Source organism: Aplysia californica, unplaced genomic scaffold, assembly GCF_000002075.1.
Source record: "Aplysia californica isolate F4 #8 unplaced genomic scaffold, AplCal3.0 scaffold00352, whole genome shotgun sequence".
NCBI lineage: Eukaryota > Metazoa > Mollusca > Gastropoda > Aplysiida > Aplysiidae > Aplysia > Aplysia californica.
Window position 1 is genome coordinate 388233 of NW_004797622.1, and position 22332 is coordinate 410564.

The 22332-nt window shown below is 39.1% G+C and overlaps 1 protein-coding gene across 2 annotated transcripts in view; it reads right to left on the reverse strand.

Annotated features, from left to right (window-relative positions):
* The window catches only part of LOC101861522 (beta-1,3-glucan-binding protein), a 50287-nt gene that overhangs the window by 15315 nt on the left and 12640 nt on the right, over positions 1–22332 (reverse strand). Inside the window, exons 7-13 of one of the 2 annotated variants that reach the window (XM_013085176.2) lie at positions 21863–21929; positions 20264–20431; positions 18266–18343; positions 16805–16901; positions 15440–15505; positions 12805–12928; positions 11834–12125 (exon numbers count right to left, since the gene is read on the reverse strand). In XM_013085176.2, the coding sequence (XP_012940630.1) occupies positions 11916–12125; positions 12805–12928; positions 15440–15505; positions 16805–16901; positions 18266–18343; positions 20264–20431; positions 21863–21929 (810 nt within the window). In that variant the 3' untranslated portion in view covers positions 11834–11915. Of the gene's footprint in view, positions 1–11833; positions 12126–12804; positions 12929–15439; positions 15506–16804; positions 16902–18265; positions 18344–20263; positions 20432–21862; positions 21930–22332 lie in introns of those variants that run through there. The other variant, XM_035970978.1, reaches the window with a different exon arrangement.

A 22332-nucleotide genomic window follows, 5' to 3' on the forward strand; every position in this document is an offset into this window, starting at 1 on the left:
CAACTATTAATACGTGCGGCTATGGCAATTGGGATGAACTGACTGACAAAACAGTTCACAGTTTTGTTTTTATTTTACCATATAGGCCTATTTAACTTCAATAGTGTAGGTGATAGCTAGATCTAGATTCCCTGTCTAGAATCAATAGTAGCAGGCCTATGCTAGAAGCAGCCAGAGAGCCTACAACTGCTAGATCTAGTTAACTTATAAATTGCTATGCCTTTTGGGCTCTGGAATTGAAATAAAACGAATTGCGCAGTTCTAGTTAATTTTAGATTCAGCAACTACTGTGTTTTCAGAGTTAATAATAACAAATCTCACCATAACAATCACTTTTACTTTTACTAGAATAATTAGATCCAACTTTTTTTTTTCAATAATCTGTTTTGCGCAAACTTAAGATTTTCTCTACTTGTAGAGAACAGAATTTACATTGTAAGCCTCTGCTCAGTCTTATCGTATACATAAATAAAATACATAGATCTATAAAATCATTTTATGTTATTTTCTGGATATTTTAAAAACTCTTTTTTTAAAACATGTCATAAAATCAAATTGTGCCATTTTCTTTGATAAGAATAGCATTAGCAGTGGACTTATTAGACAGCGAGTCTCTGATTCAATATTTTAAAAAAATGCTAATCAATGAAAATTGCAAATTGATAGTAGTATAGTCCTGTAGAGTATAGGTGGACTCCGGGGTCTGCATAGCGAAATACTAGGTTTTAGGATGTGAACCCCGGAGTCACCGTAGTGAAATAAGGTTTGGTTTAAGTTTAAGTAAGGATTGGTGGACCCCGAGGTCAACGTAGTGATTAATAAGCAGGTTTGAGGTGGACCCCAGAGCCCGGGGTCTACCTAGCGAAATGCTAGGTTTTAGGACAGGTGGACCCCGGGGTCACCGTTGTGAAATAAGTAGGTTTCTTTAAAGATTGGTGGACCCCGGGGTCACCTTAGTGAAATTAGTAGGTTTAAATTTAAAAGTATTTGTGGACCCCGGAGTCACCATAGCCGCAGAGGAATAAGAAGTTTTAATTAAGGATTGGTGGACCCCTGGGACACCTTGAATAAACCTACTTATTTTTCTACGGTGATCGCAGGGTTCACCTATTCTGAAACCTAACTAGTATTTCGTTAGGTAGACCCTGTTGACTCCAAGGTCCACCAATCCTTAAAATTAAACCTAGATCGACATGTACTTATTTCACTACGTTGACCCGGGGTCCACCAATCCTTAATTACACCTAGATCTACTTATAATTTCACTTCGTTGACCACGGGCTCCGCCAGTCCTACTATAAAAGAAACTGAGATCTACTTATTTCACTATGTTGACCCCGGGGTCCACCGATCCTTAGTTAAACCTAGATCTACTTATTTCACTACGCTGACTCCGGGGTTCACATCCTAAAACCTAGCATTTTGTTATGTAGACCCCGGGGACCACGTATCCTTTTGGCTAGATAGACCCCGTGTTCTGCCTGCCCACTTCTTTGATAATAACTGAAGACAATAAATGCCAGTTGTCATGAATAGTGAAGAAAAATGTGAAAAAAAGATAATGAGGTAGACTATAATTTGTCAAAAAAATTGCAAGTGAAGATCATAAGATAATTTTGTTATTTTCTGGTAATCTTTTCACGGTTTGTGAAATGTTCCAGTGGGCCTACTACTAGATCTATGTCTCTGAAGAACATTTTGCTTGACTTTAATAGCTTTTTTCATGTATTTGAAAGCATAGAATGTATAGTTTCACACAAATGTATGCACAATACTTTGAAAAAGAAAGATAAGGTTATTGATATTGTTTGTTTTTTTTTTTACGGAATCCGTTTTACGTTGAGAAAAGCGCTAAAAGCAAGTTAAAAATTTTTAAGAATGCCCATAATATTAGGAATTCAAAATTACTACCTTGATCTAGTTGGCTTACTCTTTAATAACCATGAGTAGTTAAGAAAAAAAAAGAGAATGATATAGGATTTGTCTAAATATGACCATTAGCAATAAAGATATTGCCCATTTTGTCCAATTATCCTTGCAGGTAAAATCACCCTGTACTGTACCTCAATAAGCACAAAAAGAATATTTCTGTGACTTTGTATAAAGGTGTTTTGTAGTTGAATTCTAATGTAAAATTCTCAGCAAAATAATGTACATTTGGACGTAACAAATGATATAGACACTCATGCACACAATAACATTCAAACATTGCACACACACACTACATTTACTCTCTCTCTCTCTCTCTAGATCTCTCTCTCACCGCAACCACACACAAAACACTCACACACACACACACACACACACACACTCACACACACATACACACACACACACACACACACACACACACACACACACACACACAACTCTTACCCTTGGTCCACTTTTCATTTAGTATCATCCTCTATTTTGAAATAATCCCCCGCATTAAATAAAAAGATCAGTAGAATCTCGACCTTCCGAATCCATGGTTAGTTCAAGAAATCTACCAAATGATGTGGCCTAAATAAGGTAAGGGAGGGGGGGGGGGGTTAGCTTATTTGGGCCATATCCTAAATAAGGTAAGGGAGGGGGGTTTAGCTTATTTAGGCCACAGTGGCCTAAATAAGGTAAGGGAGGGGATTTCGCTTATTTAGCATGTGGCCTAAATAAGGTCACCCAAATAAGAAGCTTGAAAATTGTCTATTTGTTACTGATCTTGCAACATTCTCATCCGGGAACTTGAAGTATTTTCCAGTTGTGTAAATATGCCTACATGTATATGATGGATGCCAACAACAGATTGGCTTGATAACAGTTATCGAGCTATTTTTTGGGAGGGAGAGCAAGCAATGGTGTCGTGGGTTTTCTTTTAAGTAGCATAGAATATAGAATGAGCACCTTTTAGTGTTTAGAAATCATGGAAATGTTTGGTAAGCATACACCGACTGATTGATATTACAACCTGTCAGCAAAGGCTTAACGTGTAACACTGCTTATGTTGTCAGTTTTTTTCATAATGCAATTTGTCATTATCGACATTATCTTAAAAATATACGAAACGAGCTGTTTAGATTCTGCTTGCATAAGCCAACCCGGACTCTTTATAGAATGTAATTATCCTAACAAGGGGAAGAATTTACTCTTAAAAATTCTCTCTCCCCCGCCCTCTCCCAAATAGACACACACGCACACACACACATACACACGCACACACACACACACACACACACACACACACACACACACAAACACACGCGCACACACACACACACACACACCAACACACACACACACGACACACATACACATGCGAAAATTCAGACAATAATAAATTACAACACTGGCGCCACGGTGCAAAAGTTTTTATATTGATAGACAATGACAGACAGAGATACCCACCTACGGGAGCAGCCTTTTCTGTTGATTCCCGTCTATTAACGAAGTAGTAGAAAGTGACATCCCTGGCAGTTTGGGCGTCGGACCCTTTGAGACAGTTAAGGTATTGTCAAAATACAATAATAGTATGAATAATATGCGCTAAAATGCGTTCATCTATGGTACCAACTGCAAAACCCTTGAAAACAAAATTAGTTGAAAAAAATAAAGTTTCGTCCTGAATAAACGTCCGTTGAGTGCTTTGAATGTATATTAGTTTACTCCGAAAGTAGCTGATTCCTTTCAGTTAGCAGAGTTTCTTCAGTCTGCAAAACTGAAGGCTACTGACCACATATTACTGCTTTTCTATTGAGAAAGATGGTGTACTGGTCAACCAAATTTGAATTGTCGCGTAGCTTTACTCTAGCGTAGACTGTTTACCAGTTAACTGAAAAATCTTTCGTAATGCCTCTTTCAAGAAAGGTACGATGTAGGCATATGCCGCAAAAATGCTGGGCATCAAACGGTTTTTATCGAGTTCACTCTATACTGATAGTCTATCTTTATGTACCTGCAATAATAAATACGGTGCTGTTAACTCTGAAAGGCCTCCTGAATCACTTTTAATTAAGCTTACTTCTTACTCAGTTCTTAAAAATACAATAATTTCTTAAGAACTCCAGATTACAGATTAAAAATGTAGCCGAGCAGGAAACCTCTATTAAGAATTGAATTGAAGGTGGGATATTGCGAGGGACCTACGGGGGAAAACGCCATTGTAAACGTGTTGTCACAAACATCCTGTAAAAAACTATTCGCTATCTTAGAATTACAAAGTTCTATCTGTCATTTTTGACAAAGTTGAATTACCAAGACCATGATATCAGAAACCAAATTTTCCTAACTGCTCTATCAAAATCGTAAGATTATTCGGAGTCGTTGTCAAGATATTTAAAACATTGTATTTGATAAAGCTTAAAATGTTGCACTACTCAGATTTTTTAAACGTCACATTTCTCAAAACTACTACTGGGCAGACAGTGCTTTGTAATTCAAGGACAGTGAAATGTCCGGTTCTCCTACCCGAGAGCTCCAGCGAGAGCTGGATAGAGTCGTCCACGTAGCCCATATCAACGAGCACCCTTGGTGCCCCCTCCACACTACAGAGGAGGGATAGAGTCAACACCACCGTCCCCAACATGACTGCACCGATCTGCGCAGACAAAGTAATAACAAAACACACTTGAACAAAGCACAAAGACAAAGGGGGTACGTTTTCTCTTGTGTCTCTCTGTTTTCCCACATGTCTCCCTTCATCTCCACCATTTCTCTTCGGATAGCTTCATTTCACCCTTCTCTTTCATATTCCCACTTTACCTCGTTTGGTTTCTTTTATCGGTCTCTGTTACATCTATTTTCTTCCTTTTTCTTTCTTTCTTTCTTTACGTCCTTTCGTCGACCTATCCTCTTGTCTACCCCCCCCCCTCACTATTTCATGCACGTTACCCTATTGCCCAGTAAGCTATGCTAGATTACACTATCCCTAGACCGCTCAGAGCGCCCAGATGTCTATTACAAGGACATCGTACAAGTTCACTTCTGCTACTGCTTTATCAACAACACCAACAAGAAGAATCTATGGAAAATAGAGAAAATGATAAACTCAATTGAAACCAACAGAGGAAATCCCAGAGAGGAAAAAAATAGCTTCGACTAGAAGCTTGACAAAGTATATTTTAATACTAATAGAAAGCATTAATTAGCACTAGTTCCCGCTCAACAGCAAGCTCTACGCGCTTCCCAATCTATAGTATTACCCCAGCAGACCTGATAGCATTCTGAAACAATCTCAACTTCCTGGGAAGCATACAATGCACGCTGCCCTTTATGCGTATTGAAACACTAACATACTGACAAGATCTTTTGCTGTCTATGGCTGGGTACCCATTTATACCTAGGTAATAACATTCAACTTACCTAGAAAGGGTTCCACCGCAGCTTAGACGTTGCAGCGTTACGGGAAATTTCTTTTATCTTTAACTTAAGAATTACAGTATCTTAAGTAACAAAACCTGGGACTAGTTCAAGGACCGTCGTATAAACTGCTGGTCCACATTAGAAAAATACGTTGGTGCTTGGCGTTTTTGTTAGTTGCTGAAGTTGCGAAAGTAAATTGATGTAGATCTATCACTGTTTGTGTGTGCGCACACACTGTTTGTGTGTGTGTGTGTGTGTGTGTGTGTGTGTGTGTGTGTGTGTGTGTGTGTGTGTGTGTGTGTGTGTGTGTGTGATTCCTTTAACATTTCACCAGCACTGGCTTCCTGTTTTCTTCTTATCAGAAAACGTGACGACATTATTTAAACTTTCTAAGTATACGTAAAACGTTACATAAAGGCTTACACGTTGAGTTTCAGAGGGGAAAACTAAGAACACATGCAAAAAAAATATCCTCTATGAGGATAATAGATACTTTGCAGGTTTTAAAAAAAATCTGTTCTTTTTGTAACTCTTGTTAAGGGAACTTTCCTGCACGACGATAAAATTGAAATTGAAAGGACAAAAGGCACGTGGGCTGCAGCTGCTGACCAAATTTTTCAGATAAAAGAAGTCCTATATATGATGACAACCTGCACACACTTATTAGCCGCTGTACTTGATCCTGGCACACCAAACAAATTGTTTTTAAAAACAGTGCGCTCTATTCTCACTCAGTTTGATACAACTCGACCAATATGCACTTAAAAACCTGAACTGCAAATTCTGACGCTTAAAAATGTGAGGCAGCGTGCTGGAATCAGGCTCTCGTCAAAATAATCAAAGTGAAGAAACTTGCATTTTTCTACAGGTTCGAGAATTTTTATCACATTTTTTTTTTGGCTCAACATCTTTCATGCCCATTAAAGAACTCATTTCAGAGTGCATTTTTCTGAAAAACGTTGATAAAAGGCCCAAAAAATGTAAATTTTCAATTACCACGGACTCTTAAGCTAAGGAAATAACTAATCTTTGGCGGCCATTTTCGGACTAATTTTACCTGTGAAAACAGGTGACCCCCACCCCCTTATTTCGCAAATATCTCGACTTGTCTTCAAGATAAATGGACTTTTTATCCAACCAAATAAAGACAATTGAACAAGCTTTAAGATGATACCAATAACTCTACATGCCCTAAAATTGACGAGAGCCTGATTCCACCACGTTGCCTCATAAATGTCCTTCAGTGAATGTTTATATCAGCGTGGTTAGGAGATCCACGAATGAGAGAGTATAAACCAGCAACACTGTGTTTGAGGTTGCTAAATATTGTCCCTACTTACTTGTGCTAAGACTTTATAAAACAGTAACATGTCTCCATGTCTGTAGTAAGTGCTTTAATTCATCGTCATTTCGAATTTTGTCTCGCTAATTTATTGAGCACAAAAAAGAACGCCAAGTAGGTTTGCTAACAATGTGTAGCTTAATGTGTTCCCTTTTGTTATTAACTGAAATGTAATGACAAGTCTTTTCAAGAAGTCTTCCATATTAGTCTCACAATCGGTCACAGAGGAATGAACCGTCGGGCGTCTGGTCTTACATTTCCCCGATACAATATTCTTTCCTTCAGATTCATTCGTGTTTCGCCTCGCCTTTTGCCCTGAAATAAGCGACCATTCTGGGTACATAGACTATTGCTAATCCAATTTTTTTTAAAAATAATTTTACGTCTTGTTCAGCACGATTAAACATTGGATTCCCCCCCAAAAAAAAAAAAAAAAAAAGAAAAAAGTATTGTTATCCATAGGACAGACTGGGGAACGTGCACCTTAATTTTCTACAAGTAAAAAGGCAGGAAAAGATACAAAGGGGAGTGTCTTTGAAAGGCCAGGTGTGAAAGTAACCCACGGTCGATAGTACAAATCAGAGAACATAATATAATGTCGGACCAAATTGCGTGGCATGGAGCCAATTCCGAGACAGGAAGCCAACTGCGTGACATGATGCCAATTTCGTGGCAAATTTCTATACGCGAAGAGGCTGAACGACATGCACCGTGCAGCACCATTGCCAGTTTTATGTCACTTCTTTGACAGCGATGCACGACCGCGCACAATTATTGAGCACTGAAGTTGAAGTTTAGACATTGACTTTGGCTCAGAATGCTTTGTTCGCGAAAAGCATTGAGAAATTGTTTCATGATAAGATGGAGGATCGGAACCTGCAAGACGAATAGGTTTTATACGTGCCGAGCATTAAAGGTATTAACAGGGAGTAACAGACACAAAAAAGAAGGAGGGGTGATAGGACAATAGATGTTTAATAGTGAAGAAGCTATCCATACCAGAGCACCCGCCGACCACCGACAGAAGAATGAGAAAACTCCGATATAATGGTAGTTCAAGCAACTCTTCAAGAGTCTCAGAAAGGTTTTGAAAAGCGTTCGACGCTTTTTCGGTAGTTCCCCCCCCCCTCCCCCTTTTTTTGGATTTAGATCTACATCTAGACTCTAGCTAGAACTGTATGATGCACGGCGAGAAAGAGATATGAAATCTAACTACTACAAACATGATATTTGGTAAAATTCAAGGGGGGGGGGATATGCCCCCTCCACCCTCCCTGAACCCTCCCCCTTAATGATTTGGGGGTGGGAACTACCAAAAAAACGGGCACCAACGTTCTTCGTCCTGCAGGAACGACGCAGATAGAAACAAGATCATGGACGTGGCTTTAACTGTAGGCCTACAATGCATAATGATAAGATGCATCCATATCATGCAGAGTTTTGATTTCTTAAAGTAAAGGCCCCAACCCAGTTATGTGTTTAACGATACAAATATATTTTGTTTGGAGGTGTTGTCGAATTGCAATGAGTCTTTTTCTGCAAATTTTGATTTTATTTTTCTTTCCAATTCAAAATGTTCGGTTATGTTCAGTTAGTTAACGTGCTTTGAATCAAGAAGAGGGTTTGGAATAAAGTAAGCCGTGTCACAAATACGAAACTGGCCCAAGAAGAGATCTTATCCATTTGGGCTTCATTTTGTTTTCATACTTTTATAATAGTATGTTCTCGGTAATAGCAAAGATCGTACATAACAAAATGCTCTACTCAGCCGAAAAAGTGTCCGCCGGAAGTCCGCTCATTGCTTCAGATGGCGCTGCTTCACTCTTTCGTTTCTCCAGAAGAAGAGTAGGAATAGCACCTCCTTGCGTACGCAGGTCGACTGCTCTTCATCAGCTGTTCGGGTTCGTTCAGTGCGGAGTTTTGGGTCTTTTAGATTTTAATTACAGCTGGCCTCTCATTCTAAAATCAAATTAAACGAAGAAAACAGTCGCCTCCGGAAGAGGTTTTTTGCCAGCCTAACATCATCATCATCATCATCATCATCATCATCATCATCATCATCATCATCATCATCCAGTGCCAGATCTGCGACAGACATCGGCGATCATGATTTTCCATTCATTCCTTTGCTCGGATGCTCTCAGAAAAGCTAGGTTTCCCTGATCTTTCCCTGTTACCCATTTGTTTAGGTTCCCTAAGTATGTTGTTCTGGGCCTACCCCTGCCTCGCTTGCTCTCAATTTTGCCAGTGAGAGCTAGATGTTCAAGACCCTTATGTCTATTCAGGTGTCCCAAAAACTGCATTTGTCGTTTCCTGATTGTTTTTAACATTGAGCGTCCCACGTGGGCTTCATCAAGCACTACCTCATTTGATTTCTTTTCCTTCCGCGATACTCTTAGCAGTCTCCTAAGAAACCACATTTCTGTTGCCTCTATTTTTAAATAGCCTAACCGTTTTAAAAGAGCGTCCTCCCGAAATTTGAATTCTTATTTATTCAAAAACTTGTTAGTTTCACTTTGATTTTTTTCACACAAGTAGGCCTAGGGCAATTCTTTTTGCAAAGGGTGCGCACCAAATTTTGAGGACACTTTTTTAACTGGCTCAAAGAAAGGAGTGGACCATCTTGTTATGTATGATCATTTGTAATATTTAGTTTACTTAGATCTACTAACTATGGTGTGCAAAGAAGGGGAAAATGTGACACTCAATTGGCATGACGTCATTGCAAAGCAGCGACGCTTTGCACTTTCGAGAGGATAGCGGTAAAAGATTTGGTGCGAAAATAAATGGTGCAATCAAATTTGCCACGCAATTGGCAAGTTGACACACAACTGGGTCCTAACCACGCAAATGGCTCCTTCACATAAACACATGTATTTTCTGATTTTCCCTTTACTCCTTCATCTATTTTTCCTCTTGTCTGTTTTGCATCTTCATTCTTTTTGACCATCATCATGGTCCCATTCAAAAGAAGACCTTCAGTGTGCAATGGGATAATATTTACAAAACAAGAAAGGTCACAATGAGCATCTACAAATTTTGTGGTTTTGGAAACTAAAGCCGAAAAAATTAAATACTTTCAAAGTGAATTCTAAGTTTTTGTTTCTAAGTTGTTTCATGATCAATGGACGGGCCTAACAATGATCTTTAATCCTTATGAAAACTCAACGCCAAAATACGCCCATAGAAAAATCTTTGTTCTTAAAAAGTTGTGACATTCGTAAACCATTCTCTTGCTGATATTATTGAGATCGTGGTGAATGCATCTCATAGCAAAATATTGCATCCCCCCCCCCCGTTTTTTTTTCTCCAAATATGGCTCCTCTCAGTTGGAAGAACGATTGCTGTAAATTAGCGAACATTACAAATTCATTAACTAATAAAGGTAAAAAGGAAATGTAGCTTGTTTAGTGCGCGAATGCTAGCCTTTCTTTCTGAGATATTAAGAAATCTTTGACATATTAGGAGTAAAACTGTGTAATTAATTGGTGCATTCTAAGAAAAAAAAACTGTTTGATCTAATGCTTAAGATGGACTGTGGATATGTAAAATATCTTTTGAAGATTTCTCATGCTTTTGTCCTAGCAAACTCCAAGATTATTTGGTCAACAAGGCACCCAATTGAAACCATCAGACCCTAAAGAAATTTAGAAATGTGCTTCTTTCAAATCCTTAACCAGGAAACTGTTTGAAAAGAGGTGTCTTTGTTCACCTTCAAACTTGAAATGATTTAAACGTCTGGAAAGGATTCGATCCAGATTCCTTTTGTGTCATGTACGAGTTTACAAGAGGTGACTGTCTCAAGCATGTTTTGGCAAAGTTAGCAATTTTGGACAACATCCCTTGAGGAAAAAAATCCCGATAAAACCAAGTTTTCTAGTTAATGAGCTTCGGTGACTTAGGGTAACGTGGATTCTGTGGTGACTTTACGCAGTTTTCCTAATCTAAACAATGTTCATACATGTACTTGTTGTCGGTGCAGGCCCAACGTACAACTTCTATTTACGAGAACATAGAACGCGTATTTATATACAATGCATTTAAGAACGACCGTTATTGGAACAAGAAACTATATGTACGTTTTTAATTCTTTTTTTGTGTGGTTTTTTGCAAGTGTTTTACGGCGCTCGCAACTGCATAAGGTCACATGAGCGCGCGGGACACCCAAACATTTTCAGTATGTAGGAAATTTTGAAGTTTTGCCCAGGTGGCGGCCGAAGCCTACTCTTATCGATTTTAGACCACCAACTTGCGCAACTTGCACACGGGACCTTCGAGATATTTCACCCTTGTCCGAGAAGGCTAGGTGTAGATCTTTCCTACCAGAAGATCAGGGGTGTGGCTGAAAGACAGCAATAAGAAAGGGGCCGAGGGGTAAGAGTAGAAAGGGTGCAGAAAGAGTCAGGATCTCAAAGGAGGGGGCAAAGGAGGTGAAGGGGTGGGGGCAGAAAGTGGAGACGAAAGCAGACGACAGAACATTGCTAGAGAGCAGGAAAGGAGTTGAAAGGAGACTATCTTAGAGAAGAAATTTGTTTTCGTCGCTACCCGGATTCGAACTCGGGACCTTTGAATGAGAGGCGAACACCTTAACCTCTTGGCCGCGAGAGCCCCCACTTTTTTAATCAGAAGCGATTGAATTTCACAATACAACTAAGAGGCTTTGCTTACACTATGGGTGTTTCATAAAATACCAGTGAGTCAGGATCATTTGTAATTTTCAAATTGCTATCTCTGTCTCTCCCCCCCCCCCTTGCCTCTTCATTTCAACCAACAAAAGGTACAATCTCTGACGTTGGAAGAAGGTAGAACAGTTAGGTTAGGACTCCCCCCCCCCCTGAGTGCGGTTTGCCCAAGTATAGTGTTTCTGACGTCACCTCCTCCTTCTATTTTGTCAATCTTTTCCAATGGCCAAGTGAGCTGTTTTCAATATACCACCTAAATCCTTAAAATACAGGTTGTCTTTCTGGACCTTCGACCGACACAAAAAGCAAAACAAAAGCAAAACGAAAGCAAAACAAGACAGCAATAACAACAGCAACAATAGCAACAACACCAACACTATCACCACCAGCAACAACAACAACCACTGCAACAACAACAAAAACAAAAACAAAATACATTATGTATATAAAAGGACACATTTTATAGCACAAAATGTTGGAATGAAATGACCCTCAGTTTATTTCGGTATTGTGCTACATGCGGTTTACGAGAGAAACTTGAAGCCACGAGACATCTACGAGTAGCTTTTGAACTCCACATAATCGACGATGAGAGCGGCGCCTCGACCCTTCCAGGTAGGACGCCACTGGCTCCTGGCCTTCCAGAAGTCTTCCATGGCTGTGGGAGAGTCGTTCTTCCAGGGCTTGGGGGTTGGGTAGTTAGCCCCGTCCCAAAAGATTCCAGCTCCGGTACCGCCGACTCCAACGCTCAAGGTCAAACCAAACTGAAAGGTCCACACAAAATAAATATGAGTATGAGGGGGAATGTAAAATGGAACTAGTAAAAATGATGAGGTGCTTGATATATTAAATGTGGCATCAAGGATAACAGCATGCAACTTGTGTTTGTGATGTAATAGTATGTCGTTTTGCTATCGCCCTCTCGCCCATAGTTGGTATGGGTTCGATTCTCAAATTTGGAAGTCTATCTTGAGTATCTCCGTATTTCTGTTTAATCAAAGTACAGCTATAAAATCACTTTAAAAATGAGTCAGCTAACATCAACGGAAGGTGTCACGAACCCGTGCTATGGTAGCCTGTAAGTGATAAATGAAATACAAATCCTTAAAAAGGTACGGGTAAGAAAAATGTTCGAGTCTTCTTTCTCCTTGACTGTTCTCGCTATTTTACTTGTCAACAGAAACGTCAATCGTATGCTAAAAGTAAAAGATTCCCTGTCCAATGAAAGGATCCTATACCAGAATCTTTAGAAATGCAATGTATTTTCTGTGATGATCGATTTTGGGAAGAGGAGCTCTTAACGCGTAATATCATTATGGGGATTAACAATTCATTTTCCTATCACGCCCCCCCCCTCCCTACCCTACTTGATATTGAAAAAAATAAGAAATCTAATGCTAAGGGAGTACTGTGAACCTTTTCATCTCGTGTTTTGGATCTTACCTCTTGGTCAAAAGGCGCCATCTTTCCGCCAGAACTCCAAATGTTGTGTCCATGGAACCCTCCCAGGTGCCAGAAGCTGCTGCCGGGATCTATTTTCATGATCTCCTGATTGTCAACGAAGAATCTAAGAACAGAGAAACAATGAGCTTGAACATTCATGACACGTTTTGTCGGATTTGGCGAGTTTATAGCCCAACATGAATCCCATTTGAGTAGGAGAGAGGTAAGAAACCTGTGTCAACGTGTCTAGTGTATTGCGATGCAAATAGATAGGGGCATTAGTAAAACATAAAGTGTTTACTTTAAAAAAATATAATGTTCAATAGTGTATAACACAAACAAAACAAAACGATGTCAGAAAAGTGACCTGATGCCCAAACATAATTTTAGGTCTAGCCAATTTTGCGAACTTTCGTGATCTGCAACAATTTTGTTTTGCACTAAATTACTTTTGTAAGCAGCTACAGAAACACTTTACGTTATATTAGTCTAATAAATCCTAGTTACTGAATTGACGGACTACCTTCAACGATGTACACTTGTTTCTTTTTCCTCTTTATAGTGATATCAGATTATTTTTTGTTTTTTGTTGTTGTTTTTGTAAAGTGTTTCATGGCGCTCGCAACTGCATAAGGTCATTTGAGCGCGCGGGACTCACCTTATATTTTTCAGTTGGTAGGAAATTTTAAATTTTGCCCGGGTGGCGGCCGAAGCCTACTCTTATCGATTTTAGACCACCAAGGGTTCTTTAACGTGCGCAACTTGCATACGGGCCCTCCGAGATTTTTTGCCCTTGTCCGAGAAGACTAGGTGTAGATCTTTCCTACCAGAAGATCAGGGGTGTGGTAGAAAGACAGCAGTAAGGAGGAGCCAAGGAGTAGCAGTAGAATGGCTGCAGAAAGAGTCAGGAGCCCAGAGGAAGTGGCAAAGGAGGTGAGGGGGTGGGGGCAGAAAGTGAAAATGAAAGCAGACAACAGAACATTGATAGAGAGCATTAAAGGAGGTGAAAGGAGATAAATTTAGAGAAGAAAGTTTTTCGGTCGCTACCCGGATTCGAACCCGGGACCTTTGAATGAGAGGCTAACACCTTAACCTGTAGGCCACGAGAGCCCCCCTCAAATTATTACTCAGGAAGTATTTACCAAACGCTAAGGGAAAGCTATGAAGTGAGTAAGTCTCGCAGAATATGGAAAACTTTCGGAGAGAAACCTGTTGACTGTTTTAAGCTAAAAAAAATAATACACTCGTCTGCTTGTTTGTCTTTGGGAAATTTCCCAGTCCTCGCTTTTTAACCACCCATTTTAGAACCTGTTCTTCTTCAGCCATTGCGAACTGATACACGTCGTGCCGCGCCGTTCGGCAACGATATAATGATGTCCTCGGAGAATTGAACAGACTCAGAAATATATTACTTGTTTTTATGCCTTCTATTCACTCAGGAAAGTCTCCTCCAAAATGTTCTGAATTGTATAAATGGTTGTATAAAACTTAAAATCACTAATGAAAAAAAAACACCCCAAAAAATATTTCTGTTCTCTGAAAGTTATGTATACGTAAGCATTAATTTTGCCCCTCCCCCAAATATAAAAATCTATGAGGTAAAACTTTGAAATTGATTCACAGGAAGTAATTTTGTCTGTTTTTCTCAAGTCTTTTAAAAAGAGCAAATTGAAAGTGCGTCGAACTCCAGTTTCAAATGTTATAAAACATTCAGAAAATAAAGATGTCGAGATTTTCATGATTACAAAGCAGACAGTTTCATAGAAAATTGATAAACAGTAACTCTATGCTAGGGTCAGTGTCAGTTTTAGAGTTATGTCAAAATCTATTCACAATATTTGAACCAATAGCCTTCAGATGCAAGCTGAATCTTGCTTGAAGTCTCTTGTTTTAATACGAGTTTTACAGCACTTGCAACACAATAAGGGCATATAAGTGCTGAAAAATAGAGGTGTTACAAGAGAGTAACTAAAACGAAAATAGGAGGAGGAGAGATGAGGAGAATAGATGTTTTTTTGGTTTTTATAAAGTGTTTTACGGCGCTGGCAACTGCGTAAGGTCATATGAGCGCGCGGGACACACCTTATATTTTTCAGTTGGTAGGAAATTTTGAATTTTGCCCGGGTGGCGGCCGAAGCCTACTCTTATCGATTTTAGACCACCAAGGGATCTTTAACGTGCGCAACTTGCACATGGGCCCTCCGAGATTTTTCGCCCTTGTCCGAGAAGGCTAGGTGTAGATCTTTCCTACCAGAAGATCAGGGGTGTGGCAGAAAGACAGCAGTAAGAAGGAGTCAAGGAGTAGCAGTAGAAAGGCTGCAGAAAGAGTCAGGAGCCCAGAGGAGGGGGCAAAGGAGGTGAGGGGGTGGGGGCAGAAAGTGGAAATGAAAGCAGTCAACAGAACATTGCTAGAGAGCAGGAAAGGAGGTGAAAGGAGACAATTTTAGAGAAGAAAATTTTTCGATCGCTACCAAGATTCGAACCTGGGACCTTTGAATCAGAGGCCAACACCTTAACTTCTAGGCCACGAAAGCCCCCAATAGATGTTTGATAGGAAAGTATGAGCAAACCACACAAGAGCACCCGCCATTTTCGTAAACGATAAAATAATAACATAATAATTGTGAATACTTACAACATGTGAGTTGGTGTCCACTCAAGTTTCCAAGTGTGATACTCTGAGTGCCAATTGGACGAGCGTCTGGAGAAGAGACAGTTCAAATAAATATGCACATTCTTCTTTTTCCTAAACTTAATTTTAAGTGATGTCGACGAAATTAATTTGGTTTGAATAATGTGCATCATCCAAACTGGTGCACTGAAATGTGGAATGTCAATATTATTTAGCTTCTTCTTTCGAAATACCCAAATCTCACAATTTTGCTTGTCATACTCTATTGAAAAAAACTTCAGTGTGTGAGTCACACTCAAATAAATGGTTTTCCCTTGGTATGGGCCATGACGTGCGCTTCAAGAGTAAAAATCAAAGCTTCAAGAAAGAAGCCACAAACTTTGAATTTGGTTACATCAATCAATAGGTTTGCAGGCTGTTCTAAATCAGTAGAGAAGCTGGGGGTAAACTGAACACGATACATGGCAGGTAGGAATTTCGAAATGTTCACAGAAATCGTGTACCTTACATTGCATGAGAGGAGGATGAAGCATCAAGAAGTCTCAAAACACTTAAAAGTGAAAATGAATTAACTGCAAAACTACAAAATTCAAGGTCAATAATAAAGTTACAAATTCTTTTTGAAGAAGGAGTGGAGAGGGAAGAAGAAAAGGTAAGTGGAGTGGAGTGGGGTTGGGTGGGGTAGGGTGGGGGGGGGGAGAACAAGGGAAGTTACACTGAAAGCGAATCTGTTGTCTCATAAGCTCATATCTTCTATTAACCTCATGACAAATAAAACAAACAAAACAACCCCCCCCCCAAAAAAAAAAAAAAAAAAAAATCAAAAAATCAAAAACCCCCCCCCCCAAAAAAAAACACACCAAAAAAACAACAAAAAACACAACAACAACAACAAAAAACGTGTCATATCAAATGGTAATGCGTCTCAAACTTCTCCGATTCAGGCCATGTAACATTCTCCTTACAATGTGCAGAACATGAGAAAAGGATGACAGATACGACTGTCACAGTCTTGGCTATCGTTGAATTCAGTGGGAAGAAAAGGGAAATGACTCGATGTATATAGGTTATTGTTGCATAACGTCCTCTGTGCCTTGTGTACGTGAAGTTAATGATGGATTCGAACTGACAATTTATTATTATAGTGTTCTCTTTGTACCAGGCATTGCTTAATGGGCAGTTGTCTTCATCACGATCCATTATTTCCTGGTTATAATTTTTTTTAAGCTAGAAAAATTGGGTTTGGGCAAATTAATTTAAGAGTAAACCATTATTAGAATATTGCTATAAACTCAAAAACTGCCCTTTTCAAGTCTTAAAATCTCGTAAAGGATTTCTCCTATCTAAAAATAAAAACTGTTAAATTACTTATGAGTAGAGGTTTTGGAAGAGCCATCTTGGTCCGAAGAAGGACCCCAATGCAATGCGCTAAGTAGTGTTTCAATGCCAAAGTAGCCCAAGTTACCTGTAAAAAGAAACAGTGTACATTTTCATGATCATTATCTAGTGTAAAGCAGCATCAAGCAGTCCTAAAATGGAAAATAAGAGTAGCTAGGAGGAATGTATAATATGTATTTATATAATATATGATGTGAAATATATACAATATGTACAAATGTAGGAAAGAAGGTAGATAACACTAACAATGTCACCTTAGCAGAGACTGTGCCCACCATTTCGGAACTTCACGGTGACCGTAAAGATGGTTCCAGTAGGGAACGGGAGAGAGTGTGCCCACGTCCCTCGTGACTCATTGGAGCAGAGGAAGATAGGACTAACGCTAACATTATTTAAACGCAATCCCACATCATCACTCATCACCACCATTATATCTAAAATCATCACCGCTCTCAGATAAATGGCTTACATCTATAACCATGGAATCTCTATCTGCTATTACAGTTAGGCTACTTGTTTTACTAAGTATGCACGTAATACACTATTGGACACTATCATACGCACTTTTTTCTACTAATCAGATGGCGTCAATTTCATTAAAATGGGCAAGGGATAAAAAAGGTAAGATAGGTAGGTAGGTAGAAAGGAAGGAAGGAGGGAAGGAAGGAAGGAAGGTAGTTAGGTAGGTATATAATAAATTTAACATACATTATATATATATATATATATATATATATATATATATATATATATAATATATATTTTAAAAAAAATATATACATTATATATATATATGCATATATATATATTATATATATATATATATATTTATATATATATATATATATATATACATGCATATTATAATAGATAGATATATAGATAGATAGATAGATAGAGATAAAAAGTGAGAGAGAGAAAGAGAGAGTGCGAGAGAGAGAAAGAGTGCGATAGATAGATAGGATAGAGATTTAGAGAGAAAGATAGAATGAGAGAGAAAGAGAGTGCAAAAGATAGAAAGACAGAGAGAGATAGAGAGAGATAGAGAGATAGAAAGAGAGAAAGATATATATATATATATATATATATATATATATATATATATATATATATATATAGAGAGAGAGAGAGAGAGAGAGAGAGAGAGAGAGAGAGAGAGAGAGAGAGAGAGAGAGTGTGTGTGTGTGTGAAAGAGAGAGAGAGAGAGAGAGAGAGAGAGAGAGAGAGAGAGAGAGAGAGAGAGAGAGAGAGAATGAGCGAGAGAGAAATCTGAAGTACTAGTACTGGGACTGACACAGGGCCCCATACAGGGAATGTTTCACGTTAATCTTGTATTTCGGTTTATCAGCATCTATCAATCGTTAATTTGTGTCTCATTACAGAGACAGAAAGACAATAATTTTCGGGAGAAATCGTATAATTAAAGGCTACCTCTGGACTCCATGATGTCGATCTCCCCAGATCTAGGCCAGTGTCCGTACTTGTCGTCCCTAGGTCTCATCCAGATGGCTGAAGGACAGAGGTAAAGATATTTATTTTAATTGAGGACAAGCGAAAGTAGTTACATAATGGATTTCTTTCGTAACCTCGGCAAAGTTTGTGGGGCATAATGGTTAAAAAAACTTTGCAAAGATTACAATTTGGGGTCTCCAAATCGGGGACCAGTTTGGTTAAAGTGAGTCTTAGGATCACATTTTAAGTGTATTTATTATTCTGGAGAGCATGCATATCTACAAATATTGAATAAGATTGCTTTAACATTGTGGGATTTAAAAAAATACTTTTTGGGGTTACAATCGAAGAATGCGACTATTTTATACAAAAAGTATTTCGTAGCCATTCCTTCCCCTTACGATTTTCGAAACTCCCTCACTATCAATTTTCAGATTTGCCAAATTGAAAAAAATGACACAAGTGTGTATAGCAGAGAGCTCCCAATCGGGGTTGCTAGGTTAGAGACAGGTACCGCTCCACAAGCAAGTATCTTCATAAGGAACATATATGTGAGGCATCGTGGTGGAATCAGGCTCTCGTCAATTTTTGGGCATGTAGAGTCATTGGTATTATCTTAAAGCTTATTCACTTGTCTTTATTTGGATGAAAATAATATACATTTATATTGAATACTAGTCGAGATATTTGCGAAAGAAGGAGGTGGGGGTCACCTGTTTTCAGAGGTAAAATTAGTGAGAAAATGGCCTTTAATCAACGTTTTTCAGAAAAATCCATACAGAAATGAGTTCTTTATAGGGCATGAAAGGTGTTGAGCCAAAAACCAAAAATTTGATAAAAATTCACAAACCTGCGGAAAAATGCAAGTTTCTTCATTTTGATTATTTTGACGAGAGCCTGATTCCACCATGCTGCCTCACATATAGTAAAATCAATTAATTTTGTGGAACCTACAAAAGTTCACAGCGACGATGTCTGCAGCTAGGACTTGTCTACTCCTTATGGTCTGCATTTTAAAGGTATATCTTCATATACGACTGTACTATTTTCCTGTTCGCGAAGCTGACATAGATAAGAGGACAGCAATATGTTCATGATTCTTCTTTCTTCGTACTGAAAAGCGAGAACATCTCCTCGGTGAAATTTGTTTCTTGGCAAAGCCCACATTCACCTTTCAGGATATGTTAACTCCACAAATGCAGTCTATTTAGGCAACCCCATCCTACCCCCTATTGTCTCTAGAAACAACTTCATACTGTAAGGTGAACAGTGTGTGTGGCTTTGAATTCTCATTGTTGGGTGGATCCTTGTGTTTGGCCACCACTGAATATTACAAACGACGCGTTAAAATGTGCCGAGTCCAAAGAAGGACATATGAAGCAATGGTTCTCGGAATTCCAGAATTTTACCCCCCCCCCCTTAAAAAAAATTAATTAAATTAAATTTTTTAAAAAAATTGTTAAAACTCTGTAAGAAAAAAGAAATATAGTTTAAATATTACAAAGATGGAACGATTAAATTTTAAAAAAGAAAAGAAAGGGAACATGCAAACCAATCATTTCATGACTCTCCTAACAAGATCTTTTAAATTGGTGCTTTTTGCATTTATAAGTGGTTTTTATAAAAGCCATTTCCGTTTAAGAAAGCAGGTGTTTTCCTTTATAAATTCAATGTCAAACAAACTCCTTCTGGATGAATTATATCTCTTTCAAACTTCAACATTCTAGTACAAATTTCGAGCGAGATATTCAGAAACAATACCCGGGATGGCTCTGACAGGCAAGGCCGGAAACCCGCCTCTAATTTTAGGGAACCCTAATTTTAATGATCTGAACTGTGTCGATCGAATGGGGGAGGGTGGGGGGGGTTAAACATCTGCAACAACAACAACAACAATAACAACAACAGCAACAACAACAACAGCAACAACAACAACAACAACAACAACAACAACAACAACAACAACCACAAACTCACCGGGATGGAGCCAGTCTCCTCTGGGAATTCTTGCTCTCACCTCCACGGTGCCGAACTTGAGGGTGGGGACACTGTTGATACGGCCGGACATGACGGGAGGGAGGAGACCATCCTTGCCCTCTCTGTGGCATCCACTGTTGGCGTGGTTTGTGCATGTGCCGTACAAAGCTGGGGGAGAAACAAGGACGTGATGTTAGAATGTGTCATTTTGTGTGAGGCTTTTTCCTTCGTCGTGCATGGCAAGATAGTGAAATAAAAATGTGAGGTTACAATACGAGTGAGGCTTTTTCATTTGTCGTACATGGCTGGGTAGTGAAATAAAGATGTGATGTTAGAATCTTATGTGTAAGATTCGTTCATTCGTCGTACATTCATGGTGGCGTCGGTGGCCTAGTGGTTAGGCTACCGGACTCGTGAAATTGTGGGTTCGGGGGTTCGAGCCTCAGCTCGGTCCGACGTTTGGTCCCTGGGAAAGGCACTTTACACGAATTTCCCACTTGGCTAGATCCTTTCGGAGATGGATGTTAAACTCGAAGGTCCCGCCTAAAAAATAACCTTCTACTGTTGATAGTTAGACCTATACCATTTCATTTCATTTCGCACACTCGTGGCTAGGTAAGGTAGTTAAATAAAGATGTGATGTTGGAATATGTGCGAGGTTTGTTCATTTGTCGTACATGGTTAAGTAGTGAAATAAAGAGGTGATGTCGGAGTATTTGTGAGATTTGTGCACTTACCGTACATGACTGGGAGAGAAAACGATGCTAGTATGTGAGTAAATATGTGTTTATTCAGTGTGTAAGACCATTTGCCACATCACATAAAACAGTCAAGTCTTAAATAAAGTTTCCATAATGAAATAGTACAGGTTGTGCACTTAAATCTTTTCATTGGTCAAACATAGCATATTTCTGTCACTGACCCCGAGCCAGGCTGGGTTTTTTTGGGGTTTTTTTTTTTGGGGGGGGGGGGTGTATTAACGATAATTTACTTTGAAAGGCAAAATTTGAACAATATAAAAATAAGTGAAATTCAGGTTTAGTTTCATGAGGAAAGTTACGCGATGTTATACATGTAATAATGTGTTAGGTGTGTTTATTTGCCGTACATGGCTGGGTAGAGAAATAAAGATGATGTATTACGTGGGACTAGCTATGGATAGTTTCAAGCTGTCTACGAGTGAATACAGCAGCTTAAACTTGTAAATATTGTTTGAAAAAGACTTTTTTGTACGTGTGTGTATATAAATGTATGTGTGTGTGTGTGTGTGTGTGTGTGTATGTGTGTGTGTGTGTGTGTGTGTGTACATGTGTACGTACGTATGTATCTTTGTGTGTACGTGTGTGTGTGTGTGTGTTTTCGAGTGAGAGAGAGAAAGAAAGAAAGAAAGAAAAAAGAGAGAGAGAGGGAGAGAGAGAGAGAGAGAGAGAGAGAGAGAGAGAGAGAGAAAGAGACAGAGAGAGAGAGAAAGAGACACAGAGAGAGAGAGAGAGAGAGAGAGAAAGAGAGAGAGAGAGAGAAAGAGAGAGAGAGGGGGTGGGAGAACCATCGCCTATTTAGAAAAGCGACAACAACAACAACAACAACAGCAACACAGACCTTGCATGTCCATAACACCGGTATGCAATGAGGCTTCAGTAAATCTGTGATCGTCTGTAGTGAGCGTCTGAAAAGACAATGCGTTACGATTGAAGAAACTATGACTCAAAAGGTGCAGAACGTAAGAAAAAGAAGACTTTCACATTTCTGAAAAGCGGCAGAGCATAATACCAGGCAGGAGCAAATAAGAGGTCACGGATATACAGGAGGAGCCTGGTTGAGATATGAGACGCATATCAATATTAAAGAGAGTTTTAGGCACAGAACACTTATGAATCAATGCTGATTGACGAGGAAAGAAAGAAGGCTGAATTGAGTAGTATGGAGGCAAAATAAACAAGAACATATTTTGTCAGATATAATTTGAAACTCGAGAAACATAATAATTCAAGAGACGGATAAGCTTACGGGATTTGGGAAGGGGGGGGGGGGAGCTTGTTCAACTGATATCATTAGTTACAACAGAATCG